Source organism: Oryzias latipes, chromosome 12, assembly GCF_002234675.1.
Source record: "Oryzias latipes chromosome 12, ASM223467v1".
Lineage (NCBI taxonomy): Eukaryota > Metazoa > Chordata > Actinopteri > Beloniformes > Adrianichthyidae > Oryzias > Oryzias latipes.
The window spans coordinates 2,985,033-3,006,967 of NC_019870.2; the positions used below are offsets into that span (position 1 = coordinate 2,985,033).

Consider the following 21,935-nt stretch of genomic DNA (forward strand, 5'->3'; position numbering starts at 1 on the left):
GACTTGAGTTGTGTGGCAAAGGCAAGTAGCAAATTATTAACCTCTAAGGAAACTTAAAAGGAAAAAAGTGCTTTAAAAGGACAGTTTAAAATTTTCAAGAATATAAAAAAACGCATGCGAATACCACAAGTTTGTGTATTGTACACCTGTATGTCAGAAAGTGAGTTCCAAGAAAGCCTGTGATGCCTGTGTTTCCTCAGATGCTGAGTTCGAAGTCCATTCGTTACAGTTGTCTGGAGTCTGTAATCAGCAGCAGTAACCCCCCCGGGTTGTTTGAAGTTTATCTGTGCCTCAAACCAGGACTGTCACTTCCAGGAACACAATTTTGAGAGAGGCAGCAGAGTAGCATACTTGGGCTTACCCCACTCGTGCTTTACAGAGCAGCTGACTCATGTTTGAGGAGATGATGCCAACAGATTGTGCGTCATAGATAGAAGTTACTGCTAAAAGTATGGCTTGTTTTATTTTGGAATTTGTTAATAATTTATTTTTTGAAAAGTGGAATTTTAAACACTGTTCAGATGTTTAGAGGACAGTTTCTGATGTCTTTTCAGGTCAGAGGTGGGAGCTCAAGAGTGCGAGAGCATCTCCTTATATCACACATTTGTATCAGTAATTCAGTCACTAACACTAACAGCTATAAACACAGCAGGCGGAACTGATAACCTCCATCAAAGGACAGCCTTGTCACAAGCTGAGGTCAGGAGCTCTTTGAGCAACAGCTGGTGTGCTTTTGTGAGTTAATGCACACTCCACTCAATCCATCCACATTTCTTCTCCTGTTTTGGCTGTAATTACAAGCTTCCCCCTCTCTGCTGGCTAGCCCATCGCAGCATCAGAAAGGGAACATTGTTGTCAGCTACTGAGACTATGGACTCCAAGGCCAAAAGGTTGCAGTTCAAATCCCGCTTAAGTCACACTATTCATGCATCCCATCTGTCAGGGCGAGCGCTAATAAAGACTCACAAATTAGCAAGAGATGACATGCAAGTTCTTTGATCCGACAGGATTTTTGAAGGCGAGAGAAAATTGTTGAACACATGGTGATGGCTGACAGGTGTGTATTTCTCTCTGTGTCTAACATCAGCTCAAATGGATCCATCTTCACAGGTTTGGTACTTCAAAGCTGGGTTTTATTGCTTTTTGTTTCTTTTTGCAAAGGAGTTTAATTGGAAAAACAAATCCTCGATTTTTATTACAACTGGCAGATTTTTTACAAATTTAAAGGAAAGGCCAAAGCACATCTGAATTCTGTAATAAATCTGTAAATAGTGTTATCTAAGTACGATCAAGCCAAGAGTAACTGCATGCCTAACAGTTGGATGCAGCTTGTTTTAATTAGGACAACCCACTGCTGGAGTTCAGGTCAATTGTAGGACAAAGAAGAAGATTTTTTTTTCTTTTAATATTTCTGTAGATGGTCCCAATAAATGATTAGACTAAGTAATAATTTTTAGTTTGAGTTAGATCATCGTTTGTCATCCATTGTTAAAAGCAGCAAATTATAGCTGACCTATATGCTTGGCACAACACGTTTGTGACTTTGATAAATACACAAAATCAAAAAATATGTACAGATATATTTTTTTCAGTAAACTGAACAACATTTGTGTTACATAAGACTTGCTAATTTGCACTGAACACATATCCATGTCCGAAAATACTCGCCCACATCAGATTTTCAGTTTTTTACACTTGTCTCCAATCTTTCCAGTCCTGAGTGATAGTTCTGTGGAGCTTAGTCTAACAGCCACATTTCACTAGATGTTCATTTCTATTGTGGCCACATTATGTGTGATTCAGAATTGTCACTACCTAACTTCCTCGCAGTATGTCTTCAAATGGAAGCTACTGTTGCCAACAAAAAGCCATTAGTTCACGTTTTGAAGATATCTCTAAGAACTTGTTGGTGCTCTAAATTTCCAGGTGAATATTTTATTTTATTTGATCTTTTAAGAAATTATCTCTCAAATTAGTCAGTATTTGTAATGGATGTATAAAAAACTGACATCTACGCAATCTCTGCATAGTATCGTTATACTTTTTAAACACAAAGCAGCACATGGACACTTTACACATTGTGACCATAACACAGTCATTGCTGTTTATATTGTATGGTAGTCTATATAGTCATACAGTTTATTGAAATGTCTTTTCATACTTAGTCACCTAAACTTTTGTCATTTTTTATACTTATTGCTATTAGGTCTGCACTCTGTTGGACGTGCATGCAATACATTTCACCAACTATTGTGCTTTGTATGTACAGTCATGGCCAAATGTTTTGAGAATGACACAAAAGTTATTATGTGCAATTTGCTGTTATAAACACTTAAGCAGCAACTTTTTCAATTTCCAATATTCATGGCCATGAAAAAATTGAAATTGAAACTGAGAAAATTAGTGAAAAAGTGCAAGACTTTAGATAATTTAATGGGTAGTTGCTAAATATTTAAACTACGTTGTTGTTCACCCTTTGGCATATTCCTTTAGGGGTCACCACAGCGAAGCAGCTTGATTTGCACAGGTTGTTTGGCAAATATTTTTATGCCGGTTGCCTTTTCTGAAACAACCCTGAATTTTATCCGGGTTGGGGGTTGGGACAGGGGGTCCCAGAATTGGGACCCATTGTGGCTAAATAGGTAGTGGTACGCCCAAAGACCCACACTGGATGAAGCTCATCTCGCCTCCTGGGAAACAAACCCTGGTTTTTTATGTGCCAGTCATACATGCAGCCAATTGAGCCACCCAATCTCTCAAATAATTTAACTATGTTTGTACTAACAAGAGGCAAATGTGAGAATAAGACATCCTAGATTAATGTATTTTAAACTATCCCTTTATCAGAAATTTAAAGAAAAAGATTTTTTTCTAACTTGTCCTGTCCAACAGATGAGGGCTGAAGGCCTCTTGTGTTGGACATATTTTACTTTAACAACAGGGGTTATGAATCTTCTGACAAACCAGAGGTATGTCTGCATAGACCTGTTTTCTAATCGAGGCCAAACGATTCATTTTAATCATATTTGAAAATCATTGGTGTTGGACCGGACGGAAAAGGATAGGAGGGAAGAAGAGAGAGGGATGTTAGAGACGGGGGGGGGGGGTGTAGAAGGGTGATTATAGAAGGGGGGGGGGGGTAAAACCATGAAGCAGCATAAAGCAACAAGTTTCTGGATGGTTATAATCATTACGGTGAGGTTCAGATGTAATACAGGTCTATAAGGGCGGGGTCTGTCCTCACACACACTCAAATGTTATAAACACACCTGTTGGCAACAAAAATGTTCACATGTCAACATGTACACAACACAAATACTGTTATGCCTTCAAACCAACTAGTGTGAAATAGTTCATTCAATCACGCAAAATATTTGAGCAAAGGTGAGCTAACACCTGTGCTCAAGTGAGTGTTTATGATGAATGTAAAAAGAAGGAGGGAGAGTTCCCAGCCAACCCCACAAGATGACTGCAAGAATTTTTTTTACTTTGCTTCCCATCAGAAAAATACCAGTTATTACATTAAGCTTTCAATATCTATACAAAATGACTTACATTTAGGACACTGTTAGCCCAGAAACGCCAAGATAGAAAAAAATAAATAAATAGATGAAACATTTTTCAATACCAGACATTGAGCGGAATCAGTTCAGGAAGGTCACTCTGACTCTTGTGACCCACTGATTGGTTGGTTGAATTAATTGTGTGTGCAAGGATTACAACAGAATGTCTGAGTATGTGTCTTGGTGTGTGAATGGCTTCAGCGCACAGGGTCACGAAGGAAAGACGACTGTTTATTTATGTAATTTACATTCACACACAGTCCTGAATAAAGATGTTGTGCTCTGGTGTTTGTGTTCCAGTGTTCAGCACATTGTGGCCTGGGCCAGCAGATGAGAACTGTGACCTGTCTGTCCTACACCGGACAGCTCTCCAATGAGTGTCCAGAGTCGCTACGACCAGCCACCATGCAGCAATGTGAAAGCAAATGCAACTCCACACCAATCTCCAATGGCGATGGTAGGATAAACAAATGTATTGTTCAAGTGACCAGTGGGGTTTTCACATAGATAGGTGATCTTTGTGTATCATCAATATACATCTTCACAGTTCCAATAAGACCTGAACACATTTGAATGACACACACCTCAACACTTTGCCAGCAGCATGAATCTTTCCAGTGAGGTTGGCTTCTGCTGAAATGTAAAACAACCCAAGCCTCCATATACTCTTACACATGATGGATGGCCATTCAGATGCACAAAGAGGGGTCTTTTGATTAGTCTGAATGGAAAACGTGAGCAGCGTTTACAGGCTGGTTAATGGGATTAGCTGCAGGCTAATTATTCCTTTACGAATAGCAGTGAGGCAATGTCTCGTTTCATTTGGCTCTGTGCACACAGGACCCAAGGCCTAATAAGGGAAGACACTCTGATCGTGATAAGGCATTTAGAGAACTGCCTGTCCAGCATCCAGCAACAGTTTAAGAGAGTGTGTGTGTGTAACATAGGGATGGCAGGGAGCCCAGCGAGTGAGCCAGGCCAGGAATCGTCTGAGTCTTAGTGTCCGTGTCCAAGTATAGCTGCAGAGTTTGGTTCTGTAGAGGCTCTAGGGAGAGGGTCCAGCCCTCATGTAGCACGTTGAATTATCTTCATGTGTTGTGTGTGGTTGTTATACCATCCAGTGATAACAGTTTTTTTTTTTTTTACAACTTGACCTAATTCTTTAAAATACTTAAAAACTACTACCAATATTCTAAAGACATTCCATGAAACTTCAAGTTTCTCTTTTGTGTTTACTTTCTTAAAAGTTCAAACTACTTTAATTATTATTTTTTGACAAAAATATGGCGGCCGTGGTGCAGCGGTAGGGTGGTCGACCCAATGATCATAAAATTGCAGGTTCGATTCCCGCCTTGCACGCCCATGTGTCAAAGTGTCCTTGGGCAAGACACTGAACCCCACCTTGCCTGTGGTGGGGGGTTGGCGCCAGTGTTCGTCAGCGGAGCCGCCGCCAGTGTGTGAATGTGTGTGTGCATAAGTGACTGGGACTGTGATTATAAAGTGCTTTGGGCCTTCGTAGGAAGGTAGAAAGCACTATATAAGTATACGCCATTTACCATTTACAAAAATATGCTTAATTTGTATTCCAATTATGTAATTCATTTACTGTGGATTTAACCCTTTAACACTGGAGCTGTTGCTGGCGACAGCAAAATAACACACACTCCTCAAACTACTGTGACTCTTTGACCCTTTGCGCCATTAATACCACTCCAACAGATTCTGAGCGGCTTTGCACCAATATGCAACACTGTGTTTGTAAAGTGTTCCTTGGTCCCGTTATACACTTTTTAACCATAAAGTATTACATATCAGTTCAAAGCTGCCTTTCACAACAGCACAATCCTTTGGAATTACATTAATTGAGTGAATTATTGAATAATGATTACGGTAGTTCAAACACTGGAGCTAAAGTTTCTGTGTTAAAGGGTAAACAATGACTGAAGACGACCTGCGATCAGAGTTTAACCACAATGGCTATTCAAGTATTTATAACTGTAACATTTTTTTGCATCTAGAAGACTTTTTAAAGACAGGCCTGAAAGACAATAAATGGTTTTCCTCTGACACCCAAAATCGAATGCAATTCCATATGAAGGTTAGTGTTCAACTGTAGCTAATAAGGTTGTTGTTTTAGCTTCCCTGGATGTCATATTCATTCACTGTATCTTCAGCTTCAAAATGTTTCTTAGTTTTACTTTTACTGAAACTTTGCTCTGAGCTCATTGGCTTGAATGTAAAAGCTGAAGGACGAAGAAATGTTTTTAAAATTCCTCATTCTTCATCCATGTTTCTTTCCTCCCTTTTCACAGAATGCAAAGATGTCAACAAAGTGGCTTATTGCCCGCTGGTTTTAAAGTTCAAGTTCTGCAGTCGTGCATACTTCAGACAGATGTGCTGCAAGACTTGTCAGGGTCATTGACCCTTGGAGCGCTCGAACCAAACAAAAAAACAATAGGTGGATTGCTACACGCTGGTGAAAGACGAAAATGGTGCAAGCTAATAAAGCAAACCGGCAATGACTGGTGGAGGAAAGAAAAAGAGAAACACGGATTTTTCTCGTCATCAAACCCGACTCTCCTGCTCTTCATTACGGTGGAATCCAAACCACTGCTCAGCCTTAAGCGCTGACACGAACATTGCTTTATTTTATTTTCACTTCTGTGAAGTGGAATTCAGAAAATTATATGTTGGTAATGTTATTTTATTATAATAATAATTTTAAATGTTAGGCTTTCTCCATGTTTTTAAATCCAAAGTGCTGGACACACCTCTCACAGAGGATGCTAAAAAAGGGGAAAGGGCAGATGAACAAGTCGGACTCCCGTCTTTGAGAGAGTGTGATGGTGCTATTGGCAGGCTGACATTTGGCATCAGTGCACTTTTTCTTGTAAATATGTTGCCAGTTCACCTTGAAAACGACAGAGAAATCCCCATCGGTGTACTGTATATTTATTGTACGATTCCAAACAGAGCAGAATTATTGCCGCCTGTTGCTTCTGTCAGATAGTAGCCTACTGTCATGAAAAGGAATGTAATGTGACTAATTCCAGACATTATTGTGTACTGTAAAATACATTTTTACTACATGTGATGTAAATCCAGGATTATAAAACACAGTTTTAGGAGGATCATTGATTTTTTTCCCCCCAAAGAGGCGCCTTGGTTCACTCACAGTTAAGATTGATTTCACCCCTGGACTTTTAATCAAATTGTTGGACAGTGCCTTGCCACTTAAGACCATAAGATTCACCTAATTATGGTCCTGTTCTGCCACATTTCTTATTTTTCCTACCTACGTTTTCTTTTTGGTTTTTTTTAATGTCAAAAAAAGTAAATGACATTACCATCTAATGTCATAAGTACTACAATGCTATAAGGAAAACCAGCCCAGTCAGTGAAATGGTCCAAACGTCTCTTTAACTTTCAGAACATTAGCACAACATTTAATGCACTAATTCCTAGACAGATCGTCCTTTCTGCAGGATTTAAATATTGTTTTCTCAAAAAAACAAAAACAAAATCAAGGTTATTCTTGTTTGGTCAGATCACCAAACAGAGTTTTATTAACCATCCTAAATTATATATTTGGTTAGATGCTTTATAAGCAAACCAGTCCAGAATCTCTACATGGCAATTTGTTTGGTATCACAGCTATATTTTAAAAAAAAGACAAGTACTATTTCTAATTGTTGGGTACAAAATGTTAACTGGGTTTATGTTGCTCTGTTTGCTATCTGCACCTGTGCCCGTCACTAAATTCATTTAATTTACTTATTCAGTCTTGACGTTAAAAAGATGTGAAATCAATTTTTTAATACCGTTGCATTATTTGGGTTTTTGATGTGTTCAAGTGCACGTTGGCCAAGCACAGACATAACAACGTCTCCTATTTTATAGTTAATAAAGATTTTTAGTGTTAAATAAATGCTGTTTCACCCCACCACACATCCATGCTGCTTTACAAGCATTACAGCAAGTTTGACGTCTGCTTCCAGGTTATCAAAATACCTCCATATGGCAGTCACGTTACAGTTTGGTGCAGGTGCAGATCAGCCGCTGTGGCCTTAAAGTGAAAGCAGAACAACATCTGCATCAATTACTGGCAGACATGCTCATTTAGCATGATATACATATCACGTGTTATATCCTGTGCCCCTACTATTGTGCTTTCCAACTTTCTTAAGGTTACTGAGCGCCAACATGATCAAGAAAACAGAAAACTTAAATCAAGCTCACCATCGGTACAGAAAATTACTAGTATGCTACTAGCTGAGATCTGCATTGAAGTATAAGTATTATTTCTGACACAATATCATAGAATTTAAAAATGAAACATTGATTTGTGATGTTTTGATTAGATTTTTAGCCCCTTGATGATGTTTGATGAAAATATTTATCAAAAATATTTAGCCTCAAACTTACCTCTTAGACTCTTTTAAAAAGGCAAAAAAATAAGGGATTTTTATTTTCAAAGCTGGAAATAAATACAGGCTTCAATGGTTCAAGATAAATTTTTAGTGTCCTGCTTCTACATCACATTAATATGTTACATAGGAACCAGTGCAAACATCCACTATTATCTAATTAGAAGCTGTCTAGCAAAGACTCTTCATGCTAATGTATATAGTGCGTCTCCACATCTTTAGCGTTGTGCAGTAAAAGGACCTTGTTGGACAGTTTTTCCACCCAAACCAAACAAACTGTCTTCAAACTCTTTAAGCTGCTGAAGTTGGATTTAGCTAATGCAGGCCATATTTTGAGCAATATTCAAAACTGTTACCAAACTCTTTAAATCCCGAATCTGTTCTTTATTTTAGACTATGCTGTTAAAGAAAGTTTAACACTTCTCAAAATGTTAGGCTATTTTTTTCACCCATCCTTGGTGTTGCTAGGCAACCAATCCTGGCATTGTCGTCACAAATGAAATTTTTCAAAGTTTCCTCTTACACCGGTGTCTCCCTTTAAAAAGAACAAAAACAGATCACTTGGTGGAGCTTTCCCTTTCATGTTTTTCTTTTTCCATCGAGTGCTGTGTTTACCTCCCCTGCTCCTCATGCTCCGCTTCCAGGGTTACGGCCTTCCCAGCCTTCTGGTGCTACCAAGTGGGTGCTTTCATTGAGACCTTCTTCAGTATGCTTGAAAGTGAGGCTGGATCCAAACAATATGAAATGTTATACTTGCCAATATCTTTGCTTATAAATGCTGGTCATGTTGATGTTTTGTTTGAATCTTTTTATACCTCACACTGGGAATTTTGTTAATGTAAATCTTGTCTTGTTGTTTGTGCAAGCACCAAAATAGACATTTCCCCAGATTTCCCTTTTACCCAACGGGCATTTCTGCTGGTGCAGGGGCTTTGGGAGAGACTTCACAGGAGCCGAAAAGGATTTCATTGAAGCTGTTGACAACTACGTTCTAATTTTGCTGCTGCTACCTTTTTGTAGCCACATGGTGCGTGACAAGAGATTTTATTGGAGAAGCATTTGGAATCAACTGAACTCATCTACTGGCAGTGGGATAAGGAGCCTTTAGAGACGTTAACTTAATCCAACTTGTACTCATTGCTGTGAACTTGGATGTTTGAATGTTGCATTGCTTGTACCTGTACTTTAAAAGTGCAAGATAAATGAAACACGTGATTAATTTCATATATTTTATAGTCAGTATTAATGTGGGTAAACTGCTACAAATATTTGATTCCAGATGTTAATTATATGCTAATTTATTGCCTTGTCTCACTTGTACATTTATTTCACAGCATGCAAACTGAAACTTAGAAGATTGCATTGATGCAGTCCTTCACCAACATTTTAAGGTAGATCAAATAAAAGGTGCAGCCTTCAAAGTGACGGTGTTGTGGATTCATTTCCTTCCACTTTAGATTGTAGTTGTTTTTTTTTTTTAAACTGGGCATTTCTAACTATGTATAATGAAGCATTTCCTATCTAAAACCTGACAAAAGCTGACTTTAAAAGAGACATACCTTTGTCCTTTCATTGAACTTGGATCAGTTTATTAAATGTTTTCATTTTTTAAATGTGTTACAAATGTCTCGGATCGGGAACTCTGTGTCGGCAGATACTCGAGATTAAGGGTGTATTCAGACAGGAAACAAGGCTGACCCAGTCCGCCTAATGTGGTCCAGATCAAGTCCTGAACCTTGCTTTTGGTCTGTATTCAGACTGCCGTCAAGGGGAATTTGCTGTTCCGGACTAAAGCTTGTAAACAATACCATGTGACTAAAGATCTCCTCACTCATTGGCAGGAATTACGAGGGCGGGACAAAGCAACAAGAGGCAGAAATTATGAACGTTTTTTCAGATTTAGTCTCTCATAGCTAAGGTATACCAATGATGAAAATTACAGGCTTCTCATCTTTTTAAGTGGGAAAACTTGCACAATTGGTGACTGACTATATAATACTTTTTTTGCCAAACTGTATACTCCAAAACGACATTTCAAAAGTAATTACTGCTCTATTTTGGTCCAAACAAATCAATCCAATGCATGGTTCATTCATCGTGGGAGTCATGCTACCCAACAATACAGGTAGGTCTGATTGGCTGACATGGGTCAAGCAATGCCAACACTGTGTTTTTATGCAAGGTTGTATAGATAACATTAAAGTGTGTAATAATTTGTGTACAAAAATAGAGTGGGTTACTAATGTTTATGCACAAGATCTTTGACTGAAGGCTGTTTGATTCAATGAAACCGCTTCAGCTTCTGCAGGACTCTGTGATTATATTAGCTAGAACCTGTACAGCTGAAGGGGACAAGAAGACACATCAGGGATGCTATGTCTGCAGAGCTGACAGTCCAACAGGGACTGCAGACCAAACATCTAAACACAGTCACGTACAAATATACAGCAGGACGGCTGCGGTTAGCTGGAGATTAAACATGCAGACTAATCCAACAGACACTGTGCATACATGTGCATACAGCTGAAAAACCTGCAGCAGACAAAGAAAGGAAAAAATAAAAAAAGCGGGAGACTGATGTTTACCTTTTTCATGCAAAACTAAAAAAGAAGTGAAGTGCACCCTTCTTCATTTAGCTGAATTGAGCTTTAAATGTTCTTTTAGGATGGTCTCTAGCTAAAATTAGTGTTAAAAAGCTATTTACACAGACTACAGATACATTAGTCAGAAAATCCCAGAAGAAAAATGGGTATGAGCTTAGATCCTAACCTCAATCCATTCTACATCATGTGTTAAAAGGTTAATTAGTGGTTTTGGATCCTCTCAAACACTGGACCCCGAACCCTGGGCAGTGAACCGACATTGGTCCATGGGTCACTTGTTACCAGGTTACCAGCTTCAGTGAAAATATTAAATGAAAATCACATCTTAGTGGTTTAAAACAAAACTTTTTTCCCTCCCTGTAATAGCCCTGCTTATTTTAAACATTCAAAAAACAAAGGCAGATCTGAAGATTACATCCCCTTTTTTTACTTCAATGTAAAATAAATGCCCTATTATTGTTGGTTGTGATTATTTAGCATCATTTGAAATGTTTTAGGACAAGAGTGAGTCTGTTTTCAGAGAAACCACATTTAAGATGTAAAAGTCTTGGCAGCTACGGTACGTTAGCTCTTCAAAATGCTTTCCTTCCTTTACAACAGCTTGTATTGCTGCTACTGCAATACGTAAAATGATGTGACAGATCTAGATATACAAAACTTGTCTAGACTTTGCCTTCAGACAGAAAATACTTTTTTATTTTTCGCACACCAACACCAACAATCAGATGCTGGTCTTCCTGTGTCAAAAAGGATTGGTCAGCAAAAGCTCACACACTGAGGTGTGAAGGGGATGAGGAACAGATTTCTCCTCTATGCTCAGATTCTGCACTTCAAATAGAAACTGGTGACAGTGACAAAAAGCATTGCTGCTGCACATCAACAGCTAAAAAGCTCTCCACGCTGCACGACAAAGGAAAGCTGCGCAGATAAGATAAAGCTAATCCTAATTGGCTCGAATGCATGCATCAATCTGTGAATAATCATGTTTAACTCCAGTGCATCACTTCTGGCTGGGGTTGTGGGAAAATACTGTATCAATACAGATTGTTGTTTGTTCTTTTTCCAACTGCGAGGTGTGAGGATTACTTCAGCCACTACTGCCAACATTTCCTTGACCTCCAAAGGATGATCATGTTTAATTGAAGTTGCTGTGCACTTTGCTGTGAGCGCCAAATGCATTTCAGACACTCTTCAATGCACACACACAGCTGCAGATGGTGTGGCAGGAGAAGGAGCATACGCAGTCTTAGCCGCCCTGACAGGCGGGAATGTCAGTTCCGGGATGGGAAGGTCACGGATTCGGCACCTGCTATCTTCTGGGCTCTGCTGTTAAGGCTTCCTGCTCTTTCTCACAGCAGAGGCTCAATCTAAGTTGCTATGCTTGAGATTAAAAACACTGAAAAGAGGAGGAGCAGCCTCCACATCTAGCTTGTTTTTTAATTTCAGCCTTAAAAGATCTGAGGAGAGGAGTCTTTCTTTGGAGGCATCGTCACCAGAGTCTGTACCACGGATTTATGCGAAGCTGTAAGTGCTGGCAGTCTGCTGTCAATGCAAAGTTGTAGTGACAGATGTTGGAGATGAGCATTTAAAGATAATAATCAACAAAGACACTATTTTACTTGAAGAACAAGACTGGAGCAAGAAACAACACAATCCAGGTCTATTTAGGAGTCACACGTGACTTAATTATTGTGACACTGATGCAGAAACGACGCCCTGCATCTGCAAGACTGTGCACGAGCCGGGGGAGGCGGACAGTGTCTTAAAGGAGCCCGGCCACTGTAGAGAGCGGCGTCTAAAGCACCTTAACACCTGACCGCTATTGGGAACAGGACACAATTGGAAGATGTATGGTACTGTGCGTATAAAATGAAAGTGATTTGCCGATCACTGCTAGCTCCACGGAGAAAGTGTGTGTGTGTGTGATAGACTGTGGGCGGTGCTGGCAGCACAAATTCTTCCTGGAAGGGGTAGTCCTCACTTTGTGATGTCACAATGTGAGGACCCACTCGTTTTCGTGGATTGAGAGGGGCTGGTGCTCAGAGCGAATGTTTTAAGAGGCATACTCAGAAATGATCAAAAATACCAGATCAAAATACCACTCTGGGGTTGTTTTTAGTGAGGAATTAACTTTATAAAACACACAAAAAAAATGATCTTACATGGTATAATAATAATAATAATGCTACTATCAAACTTTATTTAAAAAGCCCTTAAATTGCCCATATAGACCTGAAGTGCTGCACAATGAGAGTATAAATCGTTTAAATAATCAGATAAAAACATTAAAATGCTCTTACAGGTCATTGTTAAAACACATCCCAAGCATTACAAAAAAAGAGGATAAATTAAAATGTGGGAGGATAAAAGAAAGAGAGGGAACCTCTTCACTGTGTATCAAAAGCCAATTTTAAAAAGTGGGTTTTTAGAGAGGTCTTAAACACAGGCAGGGATGTAGCCTCTCTAGCTGCTGCAGCAAAACCTCGGTCCCCTCCAAGTTTGAGTTTTGTTTTTCGGTTCTTTTAGAAGCAGCTAATAAAGGATAAAAAAATAGCAGCAGCTGGTCAGCTCAACAAAGAAGACAGGGATGGACGTAAGGCTGCAGCAGCTCACACAGGTAAACCGGTCCCAAGCCATGTCAGGACTTAAAAACAAAACAAAATGAATTCAAAAATGAACAGGCAACCAGTGCAGGGAAGCTAAAACTGGGGAGATGTGATCATATTTTCGCTTCCTAGTTATGAGACGTGCAGTTGCATTTTGCACCAGCTGAAGTCGAGCAACGGCAGAAGTGCTAACCCCCACAAGTACAGGAATCTAGCCTGGTGTTGATGAAGACGTGGATCACGGTTTCAAAATGCTGAAAAGACAAGACAGTTCTGACTTTTCTCCAGGCAGCACCCCTGGATGAATATGCATGATCATTTTCACTATACAGCTCACCGAGCGGCCTACGACTTTAATATTTCGTGACCTGTGTGGCTTGAAAGGGTTTGACCATTTTCCACCCACAGAGAGCCCTTGTCTACCCGTAAGCCAGTTGTAACTAAGCCTTTAGCTGAACTCTATCAGTTACTGCAATTTTGACCAAACTCAGCTTGTAGTACATTGTCGGAGCCTTTAAAACGTGACAGGTCTTAGTAGTGAAGACATAAAAAATATATAAAATTGTATAAAACTGTACTCTGAGTATAAAACTGTACTCAGAGGCTGAGATGGAGGTAGCGGAGATGAAGATGTTGAGGTTCTCCTTAGGAGTGACCAGGTTAGACAGGATAAGGAACGAGTACATCAGAGGGACGGCTCATGTTGCCTGTGTTAGCGACAAAGTCAGAGAAGCCAGACTGAGATGGTTTGGACATGTTCAGAGGAGGGATAGTGGATATATTGGTAGAAGGATGTTGGAGATGGAGCTGCCTGGCAGGAGGGCAAGAGGACGGCCAAAGAGGAGATATATGGATGTCTTAACAGAGGACATGAAGTTGGCTAATGTTAGGGTAGAAGATGTCCATGATAGAGTGAGGTGGAAAAGGATGATTCGCTGTGGCGACCCCTGATGGGAAAAGCCGAAAGAGAAAGAAGTATAAAACTGTACTCTTGAGAGAAAATAACAGTCTAACAATAACTCTCACTGTTCCACACTTTCAACAGAGCAGACTAATAACTGTTACTTCTACATTGTTCATTAGCTTCTATCCAGAGATTTGTTGTTGTATTTAGCAGTTTGCTTTTATCCCAAACATCTGAGAACTTTAGGAATTCTTACCACGTTGGAGCTTTATAAAGCTGTAAATTTCAGAAACACACAGTCTGTTACCAGACGTGACCTCAAATAATTATGTCTGAAGTTAAAAGAAGGGATAAGACTACTTCCAACCTAAAAATCCTCATTGAACAGATCGATCGCAAGTATAAAAGTTTTCAAAAAACAGGTTCAGCTGACAGGTGGGTCACCTTTAAGGGATCTAACCGTTATTGCTGTAATTTTCTTTGTAAGCAGGAAAGACAGCAAGTAAGTGGATTATGTGAATACGGAATCAATAACCAATCACTCAGACCAATGGAGTATGGCCAAGAGCTTTTGTGTGATTATGGATGAGTCTGAATAATTTGGAGGCCTGTGTCATCTTTGGGGTAAATAATATTTTAGAACTCGTTCTTTTTGCATCATATTTTAGGACATCCTCCATTGGGAAATTAAAAAAGGCTATAGAAATAAATTCTGCTGTGATTTATTCTTCTATGCTAACAAATGGTAGGACACTAATAAGAACAGACCATCGAGTGACTTTTATTCCATGGCTTTGCTAAGCCGCATTTTAATGCAGATTTACAGTTTAGCCGCTTCTTCTTTGGATTAAAAAAAAAAAACGGTGGAATACAAGCAAACAAGAACCTAAAGAATAGATTTCTCGGTTCAAAGTCGTTTGGCATTTACTGCAGTATGGTACTGGTTTAAAACTAGACGCCTAACATCTGGCTGACATCCTGAAAGTGTCTGAGCTAGGAAGGTGGAATTTCTTTGCGTCTCTTTGTACACCAAGCCAAGGGTCTGAGTGTTTTTTTCTGAGTTTTTTCTAATCAGGTACATTTATAAAAATAGCACATAAATATTAGTTGATGTGACAGGTTGTTTGAATAAAAGAAAAAAGAATATTGAAGAAAAGTGACTAAAACAGAAAACTCTGTGGGACATGAAGGATGGAGTGGAAAACTGTCAATTATGAATATAGCGGCTGCTTTGTGAAAACACTTAGAAATGTTTTATCTGAAAAGCATAAGTGTTGAAGCCCTAAACCAGCGACTAATGATCATACGACCTACTGGTTGGCATTCAGTTGGTTAGAAATTTTATTTGTTTAGAGCCATCTTGGCTCAGTATTATATCACCACCCAGTACTTACAAAAGTCGACAAATAGGCTGGATAAACAAGACTGACAGTTAGGGGTTTAAATATTAATCAATGCATTGATTTATCCAACCAGATCGATCTGTCTGAGGAAAGTTCTTAATCGAACTGTACCATTATAAAATCTTTTCAAAATTAAATAGATTGATTATAATCAATCTTGGAAAATACCATTTGGACTGAGGTATGCTAGGTTTATTTTGCTATAACTTAAAAACGCCATCACAGCTGACAACACAGATATTATGAAAGTGTAAATGATCAGTCCATCTTTCCATTGATTAAGTTCATTATTGAGTTTATGTACTGTACTTCTGAAATCATTTCAATGATAAAAACCCCCTGAATGAATGAATGAATGATTAAGATTTGAATATTCCTTTACTGTTTTCTCACAGCTTTCTTTCGTGTCTTCTGTTCCAACAATTGCTTTGTTTCTCTGCACCAACATGTCGAGGTGTGTCTGTCCCAGGACAAAGAGTATTTCGACACACAAAGAGCGCTTTGTGCAGCTGACTGGGTTTGAATACAAAGGAAATACACATTCTGGTGCGGTGTAACACCGGAGGTGCTTTTTTTAAACAGAATTCTCTGTGCAAGTGAAAAAAACAAGGGCTGACTTTGACAAAGATATAAATCTTTCAAACTAGATGTTAACCAAGAAAGTAGAGATATCTGTTTGAGTAAAGCATATAAAAGTAGAAAGAATGAATGAATGAATAAATGAATCATAAAACATCACCAATGTTAAATAAATTAACAAAAACTAAACCATAATGTAGAAGTAACAAAAAGTAACCTCACTTGCACAATGCTTGAGAAAGCATTCACAGAAGTTATTATTACTTTTTTTTTCTATTAACTTGTCCTTTCCAACAACTGAGCAAACAGATGAAAGCTGAAGGCCTTTTGTGTTGGACGGCTTTACTATTACAAAAAGCGGTCATGTATCTTCGGATAGCCAGGGTGTATGTTTGTTTTTTTTAAATTATTTTTAATTAATGTATTACATGTTATATATATATTCTGTCTCTTTTATAAAATACTACATCCATTCTATTGTAGGTTTAGGGGATGTCATCTGGACTTGGTTTTAAAGTTCGAAGACGTTTCGCCGAAGTCTGAATTCTAGCCAAAGAGAAAGGATTGTTTGAGCGAGGAGTGAAAGAAGCCATCTTTGTCAAGAAGGATAAAACTTCTCTTAATAAGAATGGTGGTCTCAGGTTTATTCTTCCATCCATCTATGGCAGTGTTTTGAAACCTAAACAAACCAAACCAGTTCCACCTGGGTAGTTAATAGCTGAAAGAGATGACCAGTTTGAGGAGGGAGTCACTGGCTCCCCAACCCCCAGCTGAGGATAAAGGACTCTTAACGACCCGAAACCATGTAGACTAAGTTGACAATACCATCCAGTTTCAGGTCTGACTCCTCCCCCATGAGCGCATATATACCAGCTCTTAGACCAGCTAATTTAGAATTGACAAAGCCTCTTGGATAAGAGGTGAAACGTCTTCGAACTTTAAAACCAAGTCCAGATGACATCCCCTAAACCTACTACAATGGAATCAACCTGGATGAATGAGAGTCTTCATAGACATACATCCATTCTAATGATGGAGGACATACACGAAACAAGTTGAGCTTAAAATAGGATTTCTGTACTTGAACAGTTGTCAATCAAGAGCAGACGAAAAAAAATGCAGTTTAAAAAAAGACTGTAGTCGTTACGTACAAACTACAATTGGAGGCCCACAAGCTCTCTGCTCCGCTCCATTTGTCCACGACTAGATCCCAGTACGTCTTCGTTTTCCTCGTCTGAGCTGCAATCTGGATCAAAACTGTACGACTGCTTAGCTTGCATGTTGCTCGGCGTTTTTGTGCCACTGCTAATGTTAGCTTGGGGTTGTGAGGGAATGCAAGCTAGCAGGAATGATAGGAAATGAGTGAAGGCTTACTCCCTGCCAAGTCCCGCCCACAAGTCAGAGGTGAATTTCTAATGACCTCCTGCCAACCTGCAGGAACTTTGTCCTAGAAAATGATTTTTTTGGGTAGAAAATGGCATAATCTTAATTAAAAGAGCATTGGGAACGCTTTGGAAATGGATTAAAAAATGTTTAAAGCAAAGCTATATTGGACAAAATTCTGTTAAAAACTTAAGCCCCAAAAATTCTCCTTTGTATAAAAGATAAAAAAATATTGGGTCATTTCTAGAAATGTGATAAAGTTTGCACATATGTGTGATGAAAACACAGCTTGTGTTGTTTCTGAATCTGCTGTTTTCTGCCTTCTGTTATCATTTCTTTGTTGATTTAATTTGTCTTTTTACTTAGGGACCATCAAATTAGCCTATAAACTTATATTTTCATTTTTAAATATTATATTAACCTATGCTGTCCCTGTCTTAAACAAACAAACCCTAAAAATGACTGAAGATCAATTTGACCATTTCACTGACCTTGGCTTCCAAAGTTTCCTCACACAGATGTGGATTCATCTTTTTCTTTTGTCTTCTGTTGTCTTAATGCAGGATTTGTCCCCCAAAAGATTTTCTCAGCCTTGTGAGAGATACTGCAGAAACCTAGCAAGAGGATTAAACTCCAAACTTATATACTTGAATTTGTAAGACATGAAATGTTTTGGCTCCACTGGCTTGCAGAGAGGTGTTCTTACGTTTTCTATGTCGCTCCTATCAGTCGTGCCATTCCTTGGACACTGTGACAAACAGGAACGTCAAATATTCTGAGGCTGAAGACAAAGTCCTCCACGTTTCTGGTTTCCTCTTTGGGCGATATATCAGTGATTTACGTGGCAAGCTGTCCCCTTGTAAAAAAAACAAATTTATCTCAGCAGTCAAACTTTTTGTTCATGGACAATAAAATAAATACAGTAACTGATGATGAGCAGGTTTTAAATCTTTGAAGTCTAAGGGCTTTTTTTTCAAATCCCAGAGGGTCATTAAAACAACTTTGTTGGTTTTCCATATGCTAATAAAAAAGCGATGATAAACACGATCCTATGTCTGCTTTGACTTTCTGAACATCAGAGGATTCATAAATCTCACAAACATTGCTTATGTAAAATACAGGACAGCAAACCTTATGTGATCGTTTTTGTTCAATGAAAACTAAACTGAAAAAGCACAATTTAACATTACCATAAGTAGTTCTAGTCAAACTGCCGTTGCTAAAGCTTAAAATGTCGGAACTTTAAGGATCAGAGTAAAGATAATTAATATACTTTCTAATTTAAATGAAGCTTTAGTCGTTTCTGTGGAAATGTTTAAAGGGAAAATCACAACATTTTTATTAATTTCAACACTCCTGCTAGCAATTTCAGCTTTCTGCTGAACTAAATATAGTTTCAAATGTATTTTCTGTGTATATTTTTGAGTTGACAAATGTCTAAATTAATCTACAAAACAATAATATCGACATAAAGTCAAAATATTGTATCTTTAATGAGGTAACATAGATTTATTTTAAATCAAAGACGCTAACCTTAGCTTAACATCTTAGCTTTAGCAAATAAATCCTCCAAAAAATAAACAGTTATCTTATCCTTATGATTTTGTCTGGGAGATATTTGAACTCTGGACCTTTGGAACAAATCTTTAGGCTGTAGATATTGGAGGAAAATGCGGCGAGGTCCTTTGGTGCGGGTTGAGCGGCTGGCTTCATGCAGTGTGTGAGCAGCAGAAAGATTTGAAAGAAATGCTGCAGCAAGGCGCAAAGTTTTCCAAGTGGAAAAATATTAATTTGGCGAAAAGCAAAGCAAAACAAAAGTGTGTTAACCAATCAAAAAACTCAGCCCTGGTAATGAGATGGAGCCAAAAACAAACATGCCTTACTGTTGTGCCAGTCAGCTGATGTTCTTAGTGCCTGTGACCCTTGACCTCCCACAGAAGAGCCTGAAACCTTTTTTCCAGAACCCGCTGTTGTTTCTACTACTTAGGCTGGTCCATCTTCCGCTGCTAAAACCACGAAATGCTTTCAACACATAACATTCATGTTGGCTCATACAGTTTAAAGTATTGCTCATTTGCACGAACACCCTTACTGTCGGAAGGTTTATTTTTTAAAAAGTAATTAGCAATTATTTAGTACTTCATCCAAAAAGTAACTGATTAGTAATGGAATTACTTTATAATTAAAGTAATTAATTTATAGGAATAGTAACTAGTCACATTACTGTAAGAATAAATTGCTTGACTGATGTACAAAATGTGAATTTTCTGATTAGCTATTACATTTAAATTAAAACTTTTAATATAGATACGTATTTGAATATACTACCTGACTGTGTCTCACACCCTGATGAGCGTATTTTACGACAGAATGTATATTTTTAAGAAAACCGGAAACCGTTTTTTTTTTTAGCTTCTATTGTTGTGGAGGGGTAACCGGAAGTTTCCTGCCTCTGCTAATGTCACTTGACAGATTTATTGCAGAAAAAACGTGTGAATTTTTTAACTTTAGCCCGAGTCCCTTCATCTCCTGCTTCTCTTCATACATAAAAACTTTTTAACGCACTTTTTTAGGCCTTAGTTATAGCAAACAACTGACCTATAACAGCAATGTTCCTCGCTACACTCCACCTTAGCAGAGCGCTAACAGACGCGTTTTTAAAGCATTGCTAGCCTAGCTAGCAGATGTTAGCTTCTCGTTTCCAAAATGTAAAAAGGTAAAAACACTAAATGGAAAACTACAAAAAAACTACAGGCTAAATACACTTTATATAACTATGGTCAAGCTAATGTCTTACCAGTTTAGCAGCACTTTTGTTTTATGCTCGCTCCTTCCTCAACGACTCATTCTACTAGTTGAGTCAGCTCATGGGACCATCAGCGCACAGCGCCCTCTGGCGGCCACATGTGTAACCCATCTCTTTCGAGTTTTCCTGACAATAAAATGTAGTTTTAGGATGTTTTTTTTTTTTTTCCAAGACCCACTCCAGTGTTAATCGTGCTTTGGTGTTTTTAAAATGTTCTAGCTTTTTATATAAGGATGAGAAGATTAAAATAGCATTTCTGAGTATTTCTTCATTCAAACTGTGATGGAGAAGATGAAAAAATCCATTTGAAAAAGCTCTACTTTGTGAAGCAGCAAGAAATACACTCAAATAGATCCATTAACATTTTCATCTGCCATCATGCTCAAATCTGGACAGCTGGACACCGCCAATATTCCTCGCCATTTTTGTTGCACCACTAGTGTTAGCTTGGGGCTGTGAAAGGGAGGGTGTATACAAAGGGATCATGGGATATTGAGGCTTAATTCTATGCAAACAGTACCACCCACAACTCAGAGAGGAATTTTTGATAAACTCCTGTAGCTCTGCACAAACCTTGTCCTAGAAAAGGGCAAGTTTTTCTTCTTTCTATTTTGCCTAAAAACCACTGGGAAGGCTTTTACAACAGATCAAAATATGATCGGAGTGGGACTTTAAGCAAGTGTTTAGCTATTTGTTTTCATTTAGTTGTAATCCACCAATGCTATGTTAGCTCTCTATTCTATGCGGATCGTTTCTGAAAGCTCTTCCTCTTATTCCATATGACTGAGTGTCAAATGCTAGTTCTAGGTCAACTATAACTGCAGTTGCATATTTCCTTTTGTCAAGAGCATTTGGTAATTTCTCCACATCATCGATGATAGCCAAGAAAGTTGATCTGTTTTGCATGTTTTGGAGGCAATGGCAGGTTTATTATTCTTTCAATAGTTTACCTTTATGCGTCTCTTTTTAGTTTGAGAACACCACCGCAGCCACACCTCTGTCAGTCTGCCCCAGGGCAGCTGTGGCTACAGCTGACCATCACCAAGTGGGAATGGATAAGAGCGTCTGGAAAAGCGCAGAAGAATCCAAAAGCATCCTTTTTATATGCTCTTTCATTTTGGTCTCAGTCCCTTTCTACTTTTATTTTAACTTCTAATTTATTCAAACCTTTTGGAACAGAGCATCATACACAGTTGTCTCCATGGTTTCCACGATAATCAACCTAAATACAGGAAGTACTATCAAACAAGGGACACACAGGAAGTTGAATGACCGCAATATTCTTAATCTAAAACAAGAAGAATGAAATCTAAACATGCCAGCATTTGACTAGCCAGAGTTATTATTAGACTGATGACAGTAGCAAGGGTTTTACTGCGCCTCATCTTAGGTTAAGGGTGTGCATTTGATGTCTTAGTAGGAAAGTTCTTCTTTCCGACTGAAAGAGTTCTCTTCCTTTTTGGATCTAAGTAGCTAGAGAGAGTGGCTCTGTTCTCATCCATCTAACTGTAATGCATTTTAAAGCCGATGTAAAAAGTCCATTCAGAAGGTTTGATTCTGTCGGCTCCAGCATCTGTGCTGGGATGATACAAAGGAGCGCTACCATCGAGTCTCTTGTATGTTGGTAGTTCTGTACACCACTGATCCACAGTTGGTCCCTT

General features: G+C 38.6%; 1 protein-coding gene and 1 long non-coding RNA gene across 9 annotated transcripts in view; one reads left to right on the plus strand and one right to left on the minus strand.

Moving 5' to 3' along the window:
• adamts6 (ADAM metallopeptidase with thrombospondin type 1 motif 6) overlaps positions 1–9,415 on the plus strand; it is a 77,723-nt gene extending 68,308 nt beyond the window's left edge. Inside the window, exons 24-25 of the mRNA XM_004074493.4 lie at positions 3,864–4,020; positions 5,876–9,415. Of these exons, the coding sequence (XP_004074541.1) occupies positions 3,864–4,020; positions 5,876–5,985 (267 nt within the window). The 3' untranslated portion in view covers positions 5,986–9,415. The remainder of the gene's footprint in view (positions 1–3,863; positions 4,021–5,875) is intronic.
• Positions 1–20,372, minus strand: part of LOC105355188 — a 78,585-nt gene extending 58,213 nt beyond the window's left edge. For 6 of the 8 annotated variants that reach the window (XR_002874288.1, XR_002874289.1, XR_002874287.1 and 3 more), the window contains exons 1-4: positions 20,266–20,372; positions 19,352–19,474; positions 18,175–18,324; positions 17,960–18,082 (exon numbers count right to left, since the gene is read on the minus strand). This is a non-coding gene — a long non-coding RNA (uncharacterized LOC105355188). Of the gene's footprint in view, positions 1–17,959; positions 18,083–18,174; positions 18,325–19,351; positions 19,475–19,796; positions 19,873–20,265 lie in introns of those variants that run through there. The other 2 variants (XR_002874286.1, XR_002874285.1) reach the window with 2 other exon arrangements.
• Between the last annotated feature and the right edge of the window lie 1,563 nt (positions 20,373–21,935).